The 20,407-nt window shown below is 38.9% G+C and overlaps 1 protein-coding gene across 21 annotated transcripts in view; it reads left to right on the top strand.

Annotated features, from left to right (window-relative positions):
- The first annotated feature begins 1,124 nt into the window (after positions 1-1,124).
- Positions 1,125-20,407, top strand: part of MPDZ (multiple PDZ domain crumbs cell polarity complex component) — a 95,102-nt gene continuing 75,819 nt past the window's right edge. For 13 of the 21 annotated variants that reach the window (XM_064735082.1, XM_064735086.1, XM_064735094.1 and 10 more), the window contains exons 1-5: positions 1,369-1,436; positions 9,267-9,337; positions 9,794-9,960; positions 18,234-18,455; positions 19,476-19,615. In XM_064735082.1, coding sequence (XP_064591152.1) covers positions 9,322-9,337; positions 9,794-9,960; positions 18,234-18,455; positions 19,476-19,615 — 545 coding nt within the window. In that variant the 5' untranslated portion in view covers positions 1,369-1,436; positions 9,267-9,321. Of the gene's footprint in view, positions 1,277-1,368; positions 1,437-2,347; positions 2,370-9,266; positions 9,338-9,777; positions 9,961-11,419; positions 11,438-18,233; positions 18,456-19,475; positions 19,616-20,407 lie in introns of those variants that run through there. The other 8 variants (XM_064735096.1, XM_064735095.1, XM_064735078.1 and 5 more) reach the window with 4 other exon arrangements.

Raw genomic sequence — 20,407 nt, 5'->3', positions numbered from 1 at the left:
CAGAATGTTAATATTAGCAAGCAAGAGAAATATTCCTTAGTGATTCAACCTTTTCTCAGAATTTAGTTTTCCAAATAAAATAATAAAAATAAAAACAACCAAAGCATACAATGTACAAAGACCTGTGTTTCTTAAAGTTAACATGTAAAGTGGTCTGCATAAGAAAGTGTTGGTACTGGGATTGCATTTATTGATACTATCGAAAATAGATAGGGCAGTACTCCATTCTAGCTTCATAACATTAGGTTTCTTTAAAATTTTTGTATGAGCAAAAAAAAAAAAGAAACCAAAAAAACCCCAAACCACCAAACACTCAAAGAAGCCCATCAACCAAACACCACCACCACCCCTCAGCCACAAACTACTGGAACTTATGATGACACTTAAGGTTAACCTCTGTTTGGAAAAAGAACCAAACCACGCCAGAAGGCAAGAAGCAGATAAAAAGCTCATGGAGCCTCTGCAGAGGCAGAGGAACAGCCAACACGCCCAGTGGAGCAGCCGTGGTCCATCTGCAGGGGCTTTACCTCAGTTGAGCTGCCTGAGAGCATTGACACCAAAAAATAGTCTTATGTAAAGGAACAGGGGAAACCATGACCCTGATAATATTAGTAGAAGCAATGTCAACAAATACTAAAATAATATCACCTTTAGCTGAGCTTATGTTTTTGGGTATTTTGTGGTTGCTGCAAACATCTCTGCATCATTATGTCCTTCAGTCTTAGACATATATATGTGAAACACATAGCATCTTCCTTACTTCTAGTTAACACAATTACCAGCTGCTGCATTGAGGGAAAAGTCATCCCTTTATAAATTCTAAGACTTTATAAATCATTTTGTCCAACTTCATCATGTGTTGCTTGGTGATCTTGGTTGTTTTGTTTTTTTAAACATTTCCAAACATTTCCCATTTTCCTCCGTTCCAGGCCAGGCTCATCTTGTTGCACCAGAAGGGGTACGGCGGTGGCTGGGCTGGCAGCAAGCGGGGCCAGGCCCGGCCGCAGGCGGCACCGCACCGCTGGAGAGAGGCAGGGGCCAGCCTGCCGCCGCCTTCACTTCGCAGGCGAACTGGAGAGCTAAGCTGGAGCAGCCCGGCCTCTCGGTGTCATCCCGGCACGGCGTGCACTCCGGCAGCCGCGGGGAGACACACTCGGCGGGAAGGGCCGCGAGGCTGCAGGCCGGCAGGGACGGGACCGGGCACCCCGAGCGTGCCCCGCTATCCCCCGGACACCCCCGCCCCCCGTCGCTGCGGGCGGCCGCCCAGCCCGTCCCGGTGAGACCCGCGGGCGGGGGCTGCCGGATTAGGTTTCAGGCCGCTGGGGCGTGCCCGAGCGCGCTGCCCCCGCGGCGAGGCTCGCTCGGCGCCGCTACTCGGGGGCGGGGAGGGCGGAAAGCCGGGCCGGGCGGGCGGCGGGGCCCACCGAGCCGCTGGGGTAAGCAGGGTGCTGCTGGGCCGGGCGGCGGGGAGCGGGGTGAGCTCGCCCGAGTCGTCCCGCGGGGATGCGGGCCGGGAAGGGCGGGGAGGGTATGCCGCGTCGCTGGAGTTCGAGCGACTATTTAAAACGCGTTTGCCTCTCGAAGTTTTAGTATTGTTCATTTGATCCGAAGGGTTTTGCCGGGGGGAGGCGGGGGGCTGGAGGAGGAGAGAGGCCGTGGAGCCGCGGGCGGGGGGGCTGAGCCTGTTGCTGTGTCCCGGCACATCCCCTCTTCCTCCGCCTCAGCCGACCGCGGGCGGCCGGAGCGGCTGTGGGGGCCGGGCTGGGCCGGGGCTCTGGCCTGCGGCGGGCGGGCGGTTCGCGGGCTCTGGCGGCCTGGCGGGGCGTCGTCCTCACGTAAACAAAAGCCGAACCTCCCCTGACATCTGCAGGGAGCCCTGCTGCCCATTCACGCATTCTTTATTTATCCCCCGCGGGCATTTCATGACGGGAGGCGGTCTCCTCATCGGCCCCCGCTGCCGCCGACCTTGCTAGCGGCCGCGGCCCGCGGCCGGCACTTGTGGGCGGCGGCGTTGGCTCTCGCTCGCAGCCAGAGCCGGACCGGAGGCCCCGGCGACGCTGGCCGTGTCCTCGGGCTCCAGGCGGGGCGGTGACTGCGGTTCTTCGGGACCTGTTGCCGTGCGGGTGTCGGCGCTGCCCGCAGGTCAGACCCCGCCAGCAGCTCCCCGGTAACAGCTTTGGCTGGGTGGAAACGGAGATGTGCTCTTGGATGAGTCTGGGTGCGCAAAGGAGAGGGATGGTTCTTTCTTCGTGTTCCCCCTTGCTGCCAGCACCTCTCCCTGTGTTACTGGAAAGAGTATTAGGAGGAAAGAAAGAAAAAGAAAAACTCACAAAGCCGACCTTTTGAACTCCGTGTACAGCATTTAAGAGGTTTGATGTGCCGTTTGGCAGAAAAACGTTGGTTATAATTTTTTTCCTTTTTCTTGATTTTCCTTTTGATTTTATAAACACTGCATCGTCCAGCTATATTTTTGTGTCCTAATACGTGTAGAAGATTTTTTTTTTAATTAAAACTGTTGGATAGGAAACGTCCTTACTGGCTTTGGTCCCTGAAAGGGTGTTGGGAGTCTGTCGCAGTAGGAAAGCAGGGATTTACTGAGATAAAGAGGAAGGGTCTGAATTCTGCATTTGCGGAACTTGTATTGTGTGATGTTCTGTGGTTTCCGTATCACTTCTGCGTTTCCCAAGGAAACAGCAACTCCTTGGTAGGGAGGAATAAACTGGAAAAGGGGAAAGTGGTAAAATACTTTTTGGGAGTGTTACTTGATGCTTCTGTGGAAATTGAAAGTAGTTGTAACACTAGAAGAAAAGAATGCAAGTGGAAAATAACTAAGGACATATCCACCTTAACAAGCAGCATTATTAGAAAGAGAACATAATTTAGAAAAAAATTTTATCAATTTTTAGTTGCCTATTTTTATGTCTCCTATCTTGTTAACAGTAACTTGCATGTAACATTTACTGATTAGCTGTGGTGTTTCTAATGGTTTCGTTAGTGCTTTGAAGAGGCTTTCACGAGGAACTGGATACATTCTCCCCCCTTCGTGCAGAAGTGCGCTAGGAAAGTTAGATAGCTGTCAGCACTACGGAAAGAGAGATGCACTACATAGATACTAATGGATCTTTTCATTCCGCCTGGCCCTGGTGGGGCCCTGGTCTGTGAATTCTTCAGGCAAGAATGCCTTAGATCTTCTCAGTCATGCAGATAGCTGTAGATGGTTTTGTTTTAACAAGTAGCACTTAATTCAGCATATTGAAAACTATTGTAAAGACCTTTTAAATCTCTGCTCCATGTTTCCAGCACAAAAAGAAAAAATTAAAATTTTGTGAAGTGCATCCAGTATACTTTCTAATTGGCTTTATATTTGAGCATCCTGGTGAAGCAGTTTTGGCTAGTATAATGCCATGCTGGGAGAATACTATATTACCGTTGATAAGGACAGTCTTGTTTCACTGCTGGTGTTCCTGACAAGTCAATAGGAAAATGTGCTATTTTTGCCTTGGCAATAATAACGTATTTTTTTTGTAGGCTTTTTAGACCCTGTCCTTATATCTGAAACCCCTCGCACAGTGGTCTTGTTAAACAGTGTTATGGTTTTCTGTATAAGTCACTTGTTATTGTCACAAAGAGAAACTTCGGTTTTCAGTTTGTAGGGAAAATGATGACTTTTTGTTGATGCTTACTAGCAGCTGTTTGGAGAGGCTTTGTATTTATTCATTTATGTATGCTGTGTCACCTCTGTGAAAATCCAATATACATTGAGGTGCAACTGTTGTAAAATCTGTGCTTCATCAGGTTTAATTGAATTTAATGAATATGGTTATCATTTGCCTATGCTTGAAAACATAAAAGAGCCAATATTAACCATGCTTGTATTTCATCAATTCAGTATATTCACTGGCATCCCCTATATTCTGTATATGCTAAAAGTTGCTTTTCACTTCCTGAAGCTAATGTGAAAGGATGCCAATTGATCTAAATTTAAGATATTTACTGAAAAAAAAAAATTTTAAAAAGATGATCCGTTTGTTTCATTAACAAAAAAATCCCCAACAGACCCCACCAGAAACACCCTACCTTCTATGCTATTCTTTTTGAAATGCTCTTTGCAAATCAGTTTTAAATACACTATATCACACACATTTATCAGTAGGTGCAATCATCATGGATAGTTTATTTCCCGGTTGCAATTATTAGCATGTCAGTTACCATGGATATTATATCTTATGCTGATGTAGGGCTTCTTACATGTTACAGAAAATTATTAATTATACACAGGGAACAGATTGCCGGTTCATGGAAAAGGATTTTAAGTTTCTTTAATACATTAGAGTGATGCATACAGAAGATTAAAAATAGCTGAATATTCAAAATTCTGTTTTCGTAATTGATTCAAAGTATATGGTGTTGTTCATCAGCTCTCTCACAGAACTTTTCTTCAACATACAGAACCACTACCTCTATATGTATTTTTGATGCATTCGGCATTTTGCTAAATTCAAAGAGGCTAGTAATGCTTTTTCAAAGTGCTTAGAGTCTTAATATAGGCTGTGCAATACGGCCTTTTTTTTCTGCTCTGAATGTTTCAGAACAATTTTCATTAGCATAGCTGTCAAATGTAGATGTCAGACATCTCTTGTTTGCTTGTTACATTCCAGGTAGTTGATGGAAATCTGCTTTGTTCCTTGTGGAACAGTGCACATTAATTTTGTTTTTTCTTTTTGTTCTCTTTTTCCCCATTAGTGATTTCTGTCTTGCATTTATTTTCACACCCTTTGTGTGCTTAAAAAAGTACTGTATGCAACAGCAAAATTGCATTGGTAGAAAAGTAGCTAGAAAAAAAACAGAAAAGCATGAGATCTTTGAATTTACTGTGAATAGTTTCCACTGCCTTAATTTTCACAAGACTGCTCAGTGTCCGGGGATCCACCTCAGTTTTCCTCCTGGGGTTAGTAGCCATCTTTAAGGAGGTAAGTGGGAAAAATAAGGAGCTCTTAGAATCTGCAGGCAAGGCAGAAAGTTAAGCAGTAATGAGCATCTTCCACTTCCTGTGTGGTTTGGTCGCTGTTCCTGCACTGCACGGGTGCTAACATGATATGCCTATTTGAGTGATAGCCTGAAAACTGGGGAGGAAGATGGCATGGGATAAAAATCATGTACAAAAGGATATCTCTAGCCCACACAAACACAGGCCAAAGTGTTGGATTAGAAGTTCTGAAATACTCTCTTTAGCAGCTATAAAATGCATGTTGTGGTTACCTTGCATCTTAATTGAAATAGATTTAATTTTAATCTAATGCATCTCCAAGCCAGAGTTTGGGCCTAGAGATCGCTCTTAAGATAGGCATTTCTTCTGTGTGCTCAGAGTATTTCAAGTAATGCAGGAGCTATGGGGCAAAGCCTATTACTGTGTTTTCTATCTTTGGCATTGCATGTTTCCTAATCCATGTTATGAGCATTAGTTTCCAACGTATTATCTGAAATGGCTTTGTGAAGCAGTAGATGGAGTATCCGTCAATGAAACAGAGTAGGTTTCCTTGTAGAAACTAAGTGATAGATATGAAAGAATGATCAATGGGTCGCCTTACTATTTTCACAAATCTTTTGTCTGTTTGGCTAAATGCCTTCTGCAATTGTAGTGGAAAGGAGGTGATCAAATAAATTTCAGAAGTTAAAAAAAATTCTGCCACCTGTGCATTTTAGTGTTTCAGAAGTGGACAGATAGAAACCAGAGCTGCAACATGCCGGCTGTTTTGTGGCAACCAATGTTATCCAAGAAGGGTAGCATGAAGAGTGGCAAAAAACCCCATTTTTGTTCGTTAGCGTTGGAAGAATCAAATTTCAAAAGTGCAAGCTTGAAAGGGATCATCTTTAACTTTGGTTTGTTCTTAGAGTGAATATGGTGTGTTTGTCACCTTATACCTGTCTAAAATTCCTTGTGTTTTCTATTCTAATGTTCTAAAAGAGCAGGAAAGTGAGAGAAGATGATGAGGTTTGATTTTTCCCTTATTTTTTTCTTTTTTGTTTGTTTGGCTGGTTTTTTTTTGTTTACATCATAGCTTTCAGCTACCTGTGTGTTTTGAACTTGAACATAAATTTAACTTGCTATTTGTTTACTGTCTTTCTTCAATTTGCCTATAAAGTCTTGACTCAGACAGCCTGTGTTCTTATTACTGTGAAGAGATTAATGAACTTCAGCACTGAAATACAAAAATAGTTAAATCTACTTTGAGCTAAGCTACTAAGCTCTTTGAGATGTGAAGGTTGTTGTATCCTGTATAGAAGGGTTGGTTTTGGCATCAGGTTCCTGTGATACAGACTGCCAGGAGATTGCAAAATGAGGAAATCAGAACTAAACTCCCCATTAGAAATCTACAAACTCCCCATCTAGAAATCTACAGTCAGAACTAAACTCCCCACTAGAACTAAACTCTCCATCTAGAAATCTACAATACCATTATGAAAGTATTCAGTATAATAGAATTAGGCCTTTCAACAAGTGATCATGCATTCCACTCTACTTCTCACTAGCACATTGTTGCTACTTAGAAGCAAGCTGGTTTAAGGGCCAGTGTGTCCTGTAGTGGGTGGTGGTGTTTATGGATATGTCTCTGCAGTGTATTTTGGAGAGATGTGTGGTTGCTTCTCCAATACTTCACTATGTTAATGTGCCATTAAGCTGGTGCTGGCAGATCCCACTTGTTAACATTGATGTGGCACAGCAGGAGCAGTCGTGTGTCCATTTGTCCTTTCAGAGTGCAGGTGGAGCAAACAGGGGTCAGCTTGGCCTGCAACACTGTAGAGGCAAACATGAGTGTCCCTCAGTGCATTGCATCTGCCTCAGAGGAGGTGTCTGAGGGAAAACATTCTGATGACAGTTTTGGTCTGTCTCATGCTTATTGCTGACTTTGACAAAAGCATTAAGCTGGCCAGCTGGGAAGGGATTCCCTACTAATAGAAACCCAAATAAAGTGAATAAACGGAGAGTTCAAAATAGATTTACTGATACTAGCATGGCACTAGAGCAGTATTCACTCCTCTCTAAAGCATGAGATAAATAGAAAGTAAGTAATGAGTGTCTTTGCAGAGCGAAGGACTCCTTTTCATTGCAAATTACATAATCTCAACCTACAGATACGTTTAGGACTTGTGTCTGCTTGTAGAATCCTCTGCTATAAGTTGTTAGAGTTCATATCTTCAGAATTACATCAACACAAAGATGATTGTGGGTACTGTCACTTGTAAAATTTAGATTTCTCAGCACAAGAAGAATGAAATTTTAGTCAAATTGAGTCATAAAATGAAACAATATCCAGCTACCGCAAAAGGTAGAGACATTTTACAACTGCATCTCATCTTGGGTTGATTTTTTGCAAAACTAAAGCAGAACAGTAACCTTCTATTTTTTCCTGAATAGTTTCATCTGTTGAACATAAGATGTCATATGCTTGTGCATATAGTGCTGTGATAAATAAAATAACTGAAAAAATACTAAATTTCTGATTTTTTGCACAGCTCTCTGGTTCCATCCACTACACAGCCCCAAGGGTAGGTATTGAGAAAGAAACGGAACAGTGACACAGGAAAGAACTGCTTTGATTTGCATTGGTACTGAGGAAAACATCTACAAGCATGGTGTAAATACCTCTGATTTTAAATAGTGGCTATGAATAGAAGTGATAGTAGTTTTTAATCTAGAAAGAAAAGCTGTGGGTGATAAGGGTTTGGGGAAGTCAGCTTCCTTCATAACATTTAAATCTCATCCAGCCCTTCCCATGTAAAATAGACTTTGTTTCGTCCTGTTTTATAGAGTGACAAGGTGAAAAAACAAGATATTTGGGTCGTTTTTCAGATCTGGTAATCACATTTTGGGATTTTGCTTGCGAAGTAAGAAAAAAAATTATAAAGGCTTATTTTTATTTTAAAGCATAATTTGGACCATGGAGTAACATTACTTTGACAAAGTCAGGTTAAGGGGTTTAATAATAATCCTAAAAAGGATGATCAATGATTCTGTATCGATGTATTGTCAAATTCAAATGCAGTCTTCAGAGAGGTTATGTACTCCCCATTCTTTTACTGGGCTGGACTGGGCTCTGAGTAACCACATCTAGTGGAAAGTTCTCTGCCCTTGGCAAGGTTGGAACTAGGAAGCTTCAGGCATATTGAAAGTAGGGAAGTCATACCGATGGAACTTGAAACCATTTTAAATCCATTTGGTTTGCTTTTTCTGCACTAACTGCAAACAGTATCGGCTTGACAAAATGATCAGATTCTATAACTAATGATCCTGTTAGGCTGTCTTATCTAGTGATCTGTCAATGTCATTCCTTTTCCTCTTTTTATCCAATGTCTCAAGAAAGAATTACTTTTCTTGAGTGCTTTGAGATCACAGTTCTGCATATTTTTAGGTTCTCCAGATTCAAGTGGGGATGCTGTACTGTTTTTTTTCCTACTATAAAGAAAACAAACTATGAAAGATAAAATCAACAGTTCATACACCTGCAATGATATGTGAGCTCCTCACTTCTCACCTATCCATCTCCATCAAACATGTTCTGTCACTGCAAATTTTTTAGCAATTGCAGATGTACATTTTTAAAAAGCCCCAAACAACCCCAAAAAACAGCAAAAAAGAATAAGCAAAGCAATTTCAGAATTTCTTCCTCCCAGTGTGGAATTTCCTTCCTGGAAACCCACACTGATAAAAACTCAGGTATCATCCACATCTGAGTGTCAATTGCATTAGATATTAATAGTGGAGGCTCTAGTGTGAGTATCCTACAAGCTTGTAGCCTTGTGGTTTATGTGACTTTTCTTTCAAAGGTGACTGTAAAAAGTGTGCTGTGGCTCATGCGCCTGAAATTGTCAACACAGAGCTTGAAAACTGATCCCGCGGGGAATGTCTTTTGTGAATCGCTGAAAAGGAAAGCAATGGAACTGTAAAATTTCAGTGGCAGCTATGATTCATAGTGTCTGATTAAAGCAGTGCAGGACATGTTGTGCAACAGTATGCAGACAGCTACTTTGATATGGAAATGCAAATAAATTACAAAGTATATTCCTAAAGCAATTTTCAGGAAGATTTTGAGCACCAAAGTGAGTCAGAGTTTGACGTTGAGGTTATTTTAATTATCTGTGAAGATGGTTTTTTTGTGGATTGTTATTTTGCAGTTTATTGCTTTCAAAAGTCAACCTTTTTTCTTTCCCTTCAGAGCTTAGTATTTCTATACATGTGACCTTTTTTTTCTTCTGTTACTTTTCAGGGAAGTATTTACAGTCTCTTTCCAGTTTTGAAATAGAAGCTGAGAAGCAGAGAACATGTTGGAAACAATTGGTAATTTTTTTTCATTTGTATCACAATATTTTTGTGGCCACATTGAGTGTGTGTGATAGATTTGGGATATAGGTGTATACTGCTGAGAGAGATTTTGAAAAAAAATAATATACTGTGCTTAGAAATGCTGTTGTGTTTGAGTTTTTGTATTTGAAAACAAAATTTGTACAATCATATGTTTAATGTATTTGAATTTGAGCCTGTTGTCTGGATTTCATAGTTTTAATCTTTTCTTGAATTAAAAATTTGCATGGAAAAGAAAGATGTTTTCTATTATGACTATTTATGCTCCTATTTACTTGCAGTGGACTGTAGCCACAGTTCCTGTAACTGAATTTCAATGAAGGCTCTTTCATTTTGTAACTCACTTCTTGATGGGCAAAAATACAATTTTCATTGGCCTCTGATTTATGCAGTCTAGAAACTGGTGCTGACTAGGAATGATTATTGCTACAGATACTCATCGGGCCCTCCAGGCCATGGAGCGCTTACAGACAAAACTTCGGGATCGAGGTGACATTGCAAATGAGGAGAAACTGAGCCTATTAAAATCAGTGCTGCAGAGTCCTCTTTTTAATCAAATTCTGAGCCTTCAGACTTCTGTTCAACAACTGAGAGATCAGGTAGGAAAAGTAGTCCTGCAAGTGCAAGGGGAAACTTGCTAAGGTAATGCAAATATGTTTGTGTTTCTGCTTTTTGAACAGTGAAATAGCTTAAACTAAATATCTGATCCAAAGGTTTGGGGACATACCGCATGGACTTTTTGGGAAGCTATGTTTTGTGTATGTGATTTTCATGTATATGTGATTTTTTTGTGTATGCTTCTTACTTAAAATGTGCAGGGTAGGGAAATGGTGATATGGGTGGGGGGGTAACATAAAGCTTTTTTTCTCTGACCTTCAAAAGGAGCATGTTTTCTATGAGGTCTAGAACTTGTTTCCTAGGAGCCTTTTATTGCTCCTTTGTGTCTTACCCTGCTAAAATAAGGATGTAGAGGGAAGCTGTAGAATGGTTGACTTCTGAAGGAAACGAAGATCCATTTTGTACTTTGTATAGGAATAAAAGATCAAAGAGAAGCCAGAGCTTTTGCCTCCTTTTTGCTTGCTCAGGATATTAAGTATTAATTTTCTGCATGTTTTCAATGAGCTTGAGAAAAGGGCCAGCAACTTGGCTAGATTGACTTTATTTGTTGCTATAATTTTCTGGTCAACAGAATAAGAATTTGAAGAATATAGAAAGTAGTTCAGTAACTGAATTAGGACCAAACTATGTATCTGGCTTTGCAAATTGTCATTCCTGTTGACTCCTCCAAGGTGGCCAGCTCTGTCGGGTATGCAGAATTGCTGGTGGGAGGGAGCAGACTCTGCACATGGACCTTATCATCAGTGTGGAGTCTCATCTGGTCTCTGACCAGACTATGATGAGACGGATTCCTCACAATCCTCACAGTACTTCAGCTGTGTGGCACAAGAATGCACTGTAGCCCTTTATTGCTTCTTGTGGATCATCTTGATGCTATTTTGCACAGACAAGAAGTAAATTAGAATGGTGTCTATGTTGTACTCATCACAATGGTTTTCAAATTTTGTCTGTTTAGTATTTAGAGACTTAATGATATTGGAGTAATTTTAAAAAATCTCAGGGAAAAAAAGCTGTCCTGAGGGTTTGTTTGCACTGCCATTTGGAAATGAGAATTTAACAGTGACATCCAGAAATTGTGTGAATTACATGGCAAAGACCCTAGGAACATGTAGTAAGAAGTAAAAGTATGCCTGAAACATTAATGAATATTTTTTAAATGGCAAATTATATTTTCACTTTTGGACATTAGCTATGAAATTAAAGGATGGCTATCTTTTTAAATACACTTTTCTAAATTAGAAAATGAAGCAGGAGATGCTAGGATGGGTAATTTAAGGCATGTATTTTTTAAAAAGCAAATAATTATTTCACTTTCTGTCCTGACTGCAGGTTTGTCTGTGAAGTAATTTTAGTGCCCTGTGCATGTTGCATGGTATGTACCCTGTTCTGTTTGACAGGGGAGCTATTTGGATGTGAATTCCCTTTTTTTAATGTGTGCTTATATGAACACTTACACATGTAAGTATATGTTTCCAGCATTCTTATATTTTGTCAGTTCTTCATCTTATATTTTTTCTGTAGAATTTCTTCCCTACAATATGACATGAGATTATTTGTTTTTATTTTGTGGTAAATATTTACAAGGCATACTGAAACAGGACACAGAATAAAAGCATAAAATAGGTAATTATGTTAAAAAACCTGTGTTTTCATAGGTGCACTTTTGAGGACACCACTCAAAGACACCCTTTTCACAACTGTAAGGGTATTGTGCTCTTGAAGCTCTTAAGCAACAGGTTGATGAAAACTGCAAGGCGTGTGAGTAGTGACCAGGTTTTTTTGGCCAAGCTGTGTCAGAATAAGGAGAAAAGTTGTATCCCTACAGTTGCAGTCAGAGCCCTGTTCGAGACAGGATGACAAATGGTGCTGGCTTGTGCCATGACAAGATGTTGCAGCTTCTACCCACTGGAGAAAAGGATGGCTAATTTTTTTATGTTTAATGATGAGCTGCAGTGACAGTTTAATGGGAAGTTGCTTCTTTTCGAGGTGAAGTGTGACAGTCTGTTTAACTGCCCCTCTCTTTTCAATGAGTTTTTAAACAGCTACAAGACTACTGCAAAATTCTTGAGGAGGTCATCTTTTAGGACAGTGTAGTTTGAAAGAGGGGAAGGGAGCAGGGAAGACAGAATGGCAATTTACTTTACAAGTCAAACAGATTCTTTGCAAGTATCCCAGCAGATGTAGGTCAACCCGTGAGACTTCATTGTGGACCTCTATGGTCATCAATAAATTTCAAGGTAAAGATGTATTCCTGGCTTGAGGCATTGTGTCTTGAAAGCACAGAGATGATAGTGAAAGTCCTGCCCTCTATTTGGGCAGTTTGTGGACTGGGTGGTATGTTGCTTTATCTTGAGGCATGGTCTAAAGTCAGAAAATCTGATGCCTTGATTCTCATTAGTAGGCTTTAATGTTGAGGAGTATTTTTTTTCTCTAAATGAGTGAACAGGATTTGTTTGTACTGCTAAACTGTCATTGTGAAGTTAACTGAAGTGGAAAGGTCTAAGCACAACAAAGGGATGTTTTTTTTGTGAATTACTGTTTTGACTTCAGAAGTCTATTGAACTGGGGAGCACTGAAGAAAAAAACTATTTTTTTCTTGTCTCTTTCTGTCCTTGTTCTTCAGTTAATGCTTGTTTTCTGATGTTGAAGAGCAGTCTTGTTGTTTGAAGTTGAGACAGAGAAGAAAAATAGAGATTGTGGTGTTTAAAATATCTTAATATTATTTTATTTTCTTTATGAAATATTTTAAAGAAAATTATTGGACTATGTTAGCATCCCTGTCCTGCTTCTTTTCTATTTCTTTTTGTCTCTCAGTTGTTCACCTCCTCCTCTACACCTTGTCCTGTCTCCTTTCCACTCAGAACTGTGCCAGAACAAAGAACAAAATATCTAGTGGTTGGTTCAGATGGCAGGGCTGCATTTCTCAGTTTTGGAGGTTTTTTTTGTTTGATAGTTTGTTTTGTTTTGTTGGGTTTTTGTTTGTTTTGGATTTTCTTTTTTTTTTCTGTTGTGTTTTTTGGTTTTGTTTTTTTTTTGTTTTACTTGTGAGTTTGACCATAGTTTTTTCTTCACAATGTAGTGGTGGGTAGCAGCTGGATGTCTGTACAAGGGAGGATGTAGGGAAGAAGTGGGATACTGTCTTTTTCTATTGTTGGTGAACACTTAACATTGTTAACTCAACTCTGTATTTTGGACAACTAGAGATTTTTAGTTCATGTTTTGAGCTCCTCTTGGCAACAATACTGTTTGCGCTTTTAAATGAAGTGATAACAAGAAATGCTAATTTGGGATCTACTTCATCTGCTCTGTGGATAGAGCCATAAAGGTGCAGCAAGCAGAGTGGTGCTGGTGCCAGTTCCTGTTCCTGGCAGCTCAGGGCCCTTTCCTGCTGTTGTGCATGTTCTCTGGCTTGTGCTTCCTCACTTCCAGTGTGATTGCAGTTGCAGCTGGCCTTCTTGCTACTCAGGAATCTTGCAATCAGTCTTGTGCTTCTTGGGGTGTCCAGGGTTGCTGCTCAGTGGCTGCAGTGCAAAAATACTGAAAATTTCTTTTTGTTGAATAAGTTGAGACCTAGAGATGTTGAGGACATTGCTTTAAGTTTTGATACAGTACAGACATGGATTGTGTTGCATTTTTGTTAAAGTATTTTGAGCTACTGCCTGTAAGCACTACTTGATTATATTCTGTGTCTGTCTGTGTGACTGAAACATATATTTTGTCATACTAAGTGGTATTTATGATTTTTCCTTTTTATCTTATGCAAATTTTGTCCATGCTGGAGATGTTTATACCATAAGGAGAAAGCCAATCAAGGAAAAGCAGCATAAGCAAGCTTATAAAACAAAGCAGTAATGTCTCATTCCGTAATTATACAGTCAAGGGGCTATAAAGCTACTTTTTAATGGAATTATGGTAGTTTGCAAAAGTAGTCCAATATGTAAATTAAGAAAGTAGTGCAATTTGTAAGTTAAGAAAAAGATATCATTTTAAGATTTGCGCTTGAGGTTTATTGCTCCCCCTGGAATGACCTATACTGCTGTGGTTACCAAGAATATATAGCAGTTGCGCTCTAGTTTTTCGTGCGATAAACCTGGATTTCGTGGGGCATGTGGAAGAGAGTGGTCATCACATTTCTGCTTATAAATATGTCTTGGAATTCCGAACTTCTACATTAAGAACTACCGTAAATATCACTATAAATGTTTTTATAGTTTTTAAGCTGTAACCATGTCTGTTTCCAAAGATGAGATGTGAAATGTGAGGTTTTTGCACACACACACAGAAAACTTTATTCTGTTAACAGTTTAACTTTTTTTTTAGTTTAATTGTTTCTTGGAGTTTTAGAGGTCAGATCAAATTTTATGTGAGGCTGGCTTCATGCACTAAGCACATTTTCCATTAAATATGAGCTGCGTTTGTTTAAAAAGGGTGTAATGAAAATGAGATGTTGCTGTCAGTTGCTATTGATGTGACTATGTTCAATATTGTGTTGTAGCTCTGCTGTTGTACTGAAATTTTGAGGAGAAGGTTTAAAAGTTCTAGTTAACCTGGTCTGAACTGGAAGGTTATTTTTTCCTTTTCCTGCAATGTATATAGTATGCAAGACTTCCTTTCAGTGGTATTTTAACCATTGTGCAAATAAATATAATCCAGTTTTTTCAGAATAGTGGAGTTGTTACTGCATTATGTGTATTAGAAAAACAAGAACAGTTTCCATCTTTTGCTTTGAAAGACAATGGGAAAAGTCAGTCTATTCCTATATATCTATTCCTGTATATCTATATACTCAGAAAAGTATGGAGAAAGGATGAACTTTCAAATGGAGGAAATAGCCACTGTATTTGCCAGTTTGAACAGGACTTGGTCAGTGAAAACATACAATGTAGAAACTAAAAAAAATCATTGGCGTGAAACAACTACTGTTTCAGCATGAGAATGTGCAAATTCTCTACCAGGGAGAAATCCAGAATTCCCTAAAGACATTGCCCTACCTTTTTTGAAAAAGTCCTTCAAACCTGAGTAGAGAAAAGCATGGTGATACTGGATAGATATTCAGGTGGAAGTTGAAGTGCCCATCATGATTACTCTGCTCTTAGAACACTGTAAACAGTGCAGTGAGCTACCTAAAGCAATCAATCCACTGTCCATAGTACTAGGAGAACATACTTAAATCACAGTACAAGTTTGAGTGGTACAAGTAGTATTTTGGATTCAGATTAAGCATGTAATACTAGTCATAATGGCAATATGTCATACTCTAAAACGTTTTATTTTTGATGTGTAGTTCCATTTGTTCTTTGGTGATTATAGATACAGAGAGTCTTTTATAGTATACTAGAGAAAAACTGTATCATAATGCAAACACCATTTATAACATCCATACTATTGTAAAACGGACATAATTTTGTTCACTGTGGTTTGATGTAGATTTTTATGTATGATTTTTCTAGCGCAATTTGCTCCCTACACATTTGTGTGTAAAGAAGTACTTTAGATACATGAGGAACATAGGCTTTTTATGCCAAGAGAGGTTTCACAAACTGGGACTGTCTCTGCATTAGCAGTCTGAAACATTGTGTGGTGTCCTAGAATAAATTCAAAGCAGGGGGGTCTCAGCTGCAGTCAGTTTCTGTGACATAAAATTCTGTTTCTCTCCTTTTTGGCCAACGTGGCTTGTTTTTTGTAAAGTAGAAGCTGCTCTAGTTTTCTGTACATTTCAAATTTTGCTTTTAGCATTGTTACAGAATTTTCCTTTTTTTGTCTTAGAAACTGACTACCCACTCTACTCAAAGTAGGGAATTTGCACACAGTTGGGTTTTATAAGACTATCAGTAATACCAATGACTTTCTACTTCTGCCACCCTGAAATGTGAAACATCCAGAAGCTCCTGGATGAAGGAGCCCTCAGGACAGAATAATGCAGTTAGAACTGTGCTAAATGAAATTGCAGACATTTAATGTATTTTTCTCTAGGTGTAATCATACTGATTGAAGTCATTACCATGCTCAGCTGCTGAGCCCGGCTCACTTAGTTTGAAGTTACCACTCCAAAAGCTGCACCAAAGTAGTTTAGTGAGCCCTCACTAATGGACATTGGATAAAATTGGTCGTTTTTATTCGTGCTGTTCTGTTCTTTGTTTAGGCTAACTTTGTTGGCTTTGCCAGAGCAGGTGATAAGTTCTCTAGGGACTGCTTTGACCAAGAGTGCTCTGAGGATGGTAACTTACAGCAGAAAGGGTAACTCTGCGCTATTTTCTGCAATGACCACTGCAATTCAGAAAGAGAACTTGAATCTATGACTTACTAACATTTGTGATACCAAATCTGTATACTATGGCCTTTAGGTGCACATGAAAGGTAGTTCGGTGTGTATCTCATATACTCTTAGGCTGTTTCGTATGAATGGTTAGTTGCCATAATTTTAGATACTCCTAGGATTAATGATTTCACCAATGACCAAATTTTGTGGGAAGAAGCATAGCAACAGGCTCTGTAAGAAGATTTGAAGATGGAGGAGAATAAGAAATAAAGCACATAACTGACCAAGTTCAGCTATACAGTTTTATACATTGAAATGGACAACACTGTGAAGGTGGAAGTGAATTAACCTATTATATGGCCTTATGCAGATAAGAAACACAAGTATGTTGTAGACTTTACTAGTTTCAAATCCATTCATATAATGGAAGGGGAAGTCTTACATTCTCAAAAGGGTAGAATTTGATTAAATCTCTGCGTTTTGTTACGTGTGATGAACTGTGAAACAAGGCTTATTTATCTGTGCATTACAAGCTTTCCAACACGAATGTATGCAATCAAAGAAAGTGCATATGTGCACATTTTAGGTGTTACAATTTGTTTGAAACATAACCCAAATGATTCCTCAGAAGTATGGATAAAGAACATAATTATTGGGATATAAAAATCACTGAGTTCCAAACATCCAAATTTTCTTCTTTACAGTTTTTTTAGGTCAGAGCTGACTTAGAAAAGCTATCAATGCTGACTTGTGGTATTTTTTCTTTAACTTGAGGCCTTCCCAGCCATATGAGTTATTCAACAAATTATGTTTGTTTTATTGCATTTTCCTAAACACTCAGATGAGATGGAATTGTATGATGGAGAACAATATTGACCTTTTAACAACTGGACTGTTGGAGAACTGATATGATAAACCCAATAGATGTAAAATGCTTGAAAAATTGAGACTGGTGCAGTAGATATTTTAGAATATATTTACTGCTTTGAAATTTTTATTGATACTTGAAGTATAAAGTACGACTTTAAGGAAGGGGAACCTTAGGTTTCTGTACTGTGATGCAAAATGCTAGAAAGTGTGCATTGTAAAACTATGAAAAGTATTTGAAGTTGCAATATAATAGTTAGTATGCCAGGCCAGTAGGAAGCAAATTTATCTGAAGTAAAGCAGTACCAATTGAAAGTCAACAGACATGTGGGACAAAAGACAAATGAGGGTTTCTGCTTTACCTGAGCTTTATATCGCCAGTAGCTATTAGATTGGTTGGCACAGATAGCTGGGAAGAGGTGATTTACTATGGCTGTGCAAAACAGAGGTTTTTTTCTTTTCTGTTCTGAGAAAAGTGGCTGTAAAGTCTGTGTAAATGTATGATTGTGACTTACAGATCAACCTGGTGATTTCAGACTTGTTGACTAATCTTGTATTTAATCCTAGCTCATGCTCATGCAGATAGTAACACTGGTAGGTGTAGTACATAGTGATGCAGAAACCCTGACCAGTGAAATTTGTTCTCTATGTAGCTGTGTGATTTATTTATTTTTTCATCAATTTGTGGATGCTTCTTTTTAAAATTGTAAAACAAGTGATAACATTTTTTGGGGTTTTTTTTTGTGGTTTTTTTTTTTGTTTGTTTGTTTGTTTTTGTTTTTTTCCTTAAATACTGATGTTGTAGGAAACCTTTGTTCTTGTTTACCTCTAGCATAGTGATGGAGTACTTCAAGATGTTATCATGATGGGAACAAATGAATTTTAGACAGAGTATGGAAAATAATTTTAAGTTATTCAAATCAATTTGTATTGTGGTTGTAGTGTGCAACTCAGTTGTACTCAGTTGGGTATAAATATTGAAAGTAATTTTTCTCCTTAAAATATCTGTTTAAAATTGCAAATTGAAATTTCATGTACTTTTGATGGTCACTTGGCTTATGATAATGTCCTTACCTAAGGAGGTTTCTGCTGTGTCTATAAATCTGTGTTGCTTTCAATCTTTTACAGGTAAATATTACTCCTTCCATACATTCCAGTGGTGAATTCCCTCAGCTTCTCCATCATGGTGTGAACATGGGGTCCTTTCCACTTAATGAGTCATATTTGTTGGCTCAGCAGAATGGCAACCCAGCTAATGTGTTAGAAACATCAATGACGTCCATTACTCCTCAGCTTAATGGGAAATTCTCCAGTGATGACTTTGAGCAGCTGATCAGAAACATGTCCCAGGTAACCCTATCATATAATAACTACAAAATATGGATTACTGATTATATGAAGATTAAGGTACACGTATATTTATTTAAAAGCAATTGAGTTACTGTACGAACCACAATACCATTTATGTATAAATAAAAGTAACCTTTAAGTTTGAGAAACAATTAGTAAATGAGAAAGCAGTTTAAAAACTAGCCCTGACATAGTCACTCATGAGCTACTGTCCTTAGCTGACCAGTGTGTGTATTACAGATCAGCATGCCGTTTTTTTTTCATGCTCATTGTAGAACTGCTGCTCTGTGCATGAGGGAGATACTTTGTCAGAGCCTGCTCTTGTATGCATAATTAGCAAAATCTATGTGTTTCTTGGAAATAAAATGGAAAATTTTGACCTTGCTGTGCATTGTTCTCTAATCTTACTACTTTTCTGTAGTAGGCAGAAGTGGTGCACGAGTCCCTTCAGTGGCTGGAGCTGGGAGAGCCCAAGCATATTTTCTAGGATTTATCAATTTAATCTGTAAGAGAGCAGGATAGGAGAAGCCTAGTGGTGTACAGGAGAGCCTTTTTGTATAGTCCAAATTTTTTTTCATCTGTCTGAAATTCATCTATTTCTGGTTTTGCTTGAAAGTGGTCCTGTGGTCCTGTACCCTCTAAAATATATATATATATATATTAATTAGTATATATATAGTATATATACTATATATGTATACTATTCAGTCACTACTAAACCAAAACTTTATATATTTATCATTTTTCCCTGGTTTCCTCCTCTGGGCTATAATAATATTTATTTCTCAAACATTTTCTGTATGATAGCAAGAAATTGGAAAGGAACAACTGTGTTTCAGTTATTAGCTTGTACAGTTTTGCTCAGCTATAGTTGGCATTAATTAGTGACAATTTATTTGTTTCAAAAATTAATTTCCAGTTGTTTGCCACGTTTATTGTTGCTGCTTTTCAACATATTTATCCTTTGTTCATTTTTAACCTTTTAACATTTGTACCCATTTTTTAACTTTTGCTGAACAGGGTCGTCTTGTTGAGACAATTGACCTTATTAAACCTCTAAGTGGTGGTCTGGGCTTCAGTGTTGTGGGACTCAAGAGTGAAAACAGAGGAGAACTAGGAATATTTGTGCAAGAAATCCAGGAGGGAAGTGTGGCACATAGGTAACATTACTACTGAATATTTTACTATACCAAGTGTATATGTGACGCTGCAGTTCAGTTGTGTTACTGCTGTTATTTTTGTTGTTTTGTTATTTTTGACCTTCTGGTACAAGGACATGTTTACATGTTTCTCTCTTCATATTCTGAGCATCATCACAGAGGTAAAATTACTTGCCACAATTGATATGATGTTGAAACAGGCATCATATGAACTGTTCTTATTTTACAGAAATTACAGATGACTTTCCCTGGGATTTTTAAATAGGGAAAAAGCGGAAGCTACTGTTCGGTGTCATGTCTTTTAAAGTAGGAATACATATTTTGCCATCGTTGAATGCACTGAAGAACAATTTGGTGCAAAAAAGTTAGTGTTATTTGTTAGGTAGAGTCCCATAGAGCAGGTGTGAAACCCAGATTTGACATCAGGCAAGTCTTGACCTAAAGTCAGGGATATTCACATAGATAGTCAGCTGATATTACAGAAGCTCAGCAATAATGCCTTGCTGAAATTATGCTTCAGACTTAAACTCAGATTCCACAGCTAATGTTGAGAGAACTGCTGAGGAACCACACAAACTCAAAGGTAAATGGCAGCAGCACTCATTCACTGCAGGCTAGTAAAGTGTGTTACTGGTCCAAGCTGCTTTGTGGTGTACTCTGTATGTTGTGTGGAGAGGTTGAGTCATGTTGGTGCTGCTTCTCACTTTGCTTTAGGGAGATATTTTTGAATTTTTTGTGATCTGAATATTCACTGTACATCTAATAAGAACATGGGCAAGAGAGACAAGAACA

Source organism: Zonotrichia leucophrys, chromosome Z (assembly GCF_028769735.1).
Source record: "Zonotrichia leucophrys gambelii isolate GWCS_2022_RI chromosome Z, RI_Zleu_2.0, whole genome shotgun sequence".
Taxonomy (NCBI): Eukaryota; Metazoa; Chordata; class Aves; order Passeriformes; family Passerellidae; genus Zonotrichia; species Zonotrichia leucophrys.
Note: the sequence above shows the minus strand (reverse complement) of the source record. Positions and strands in the feature narration are given on the sequence as shown.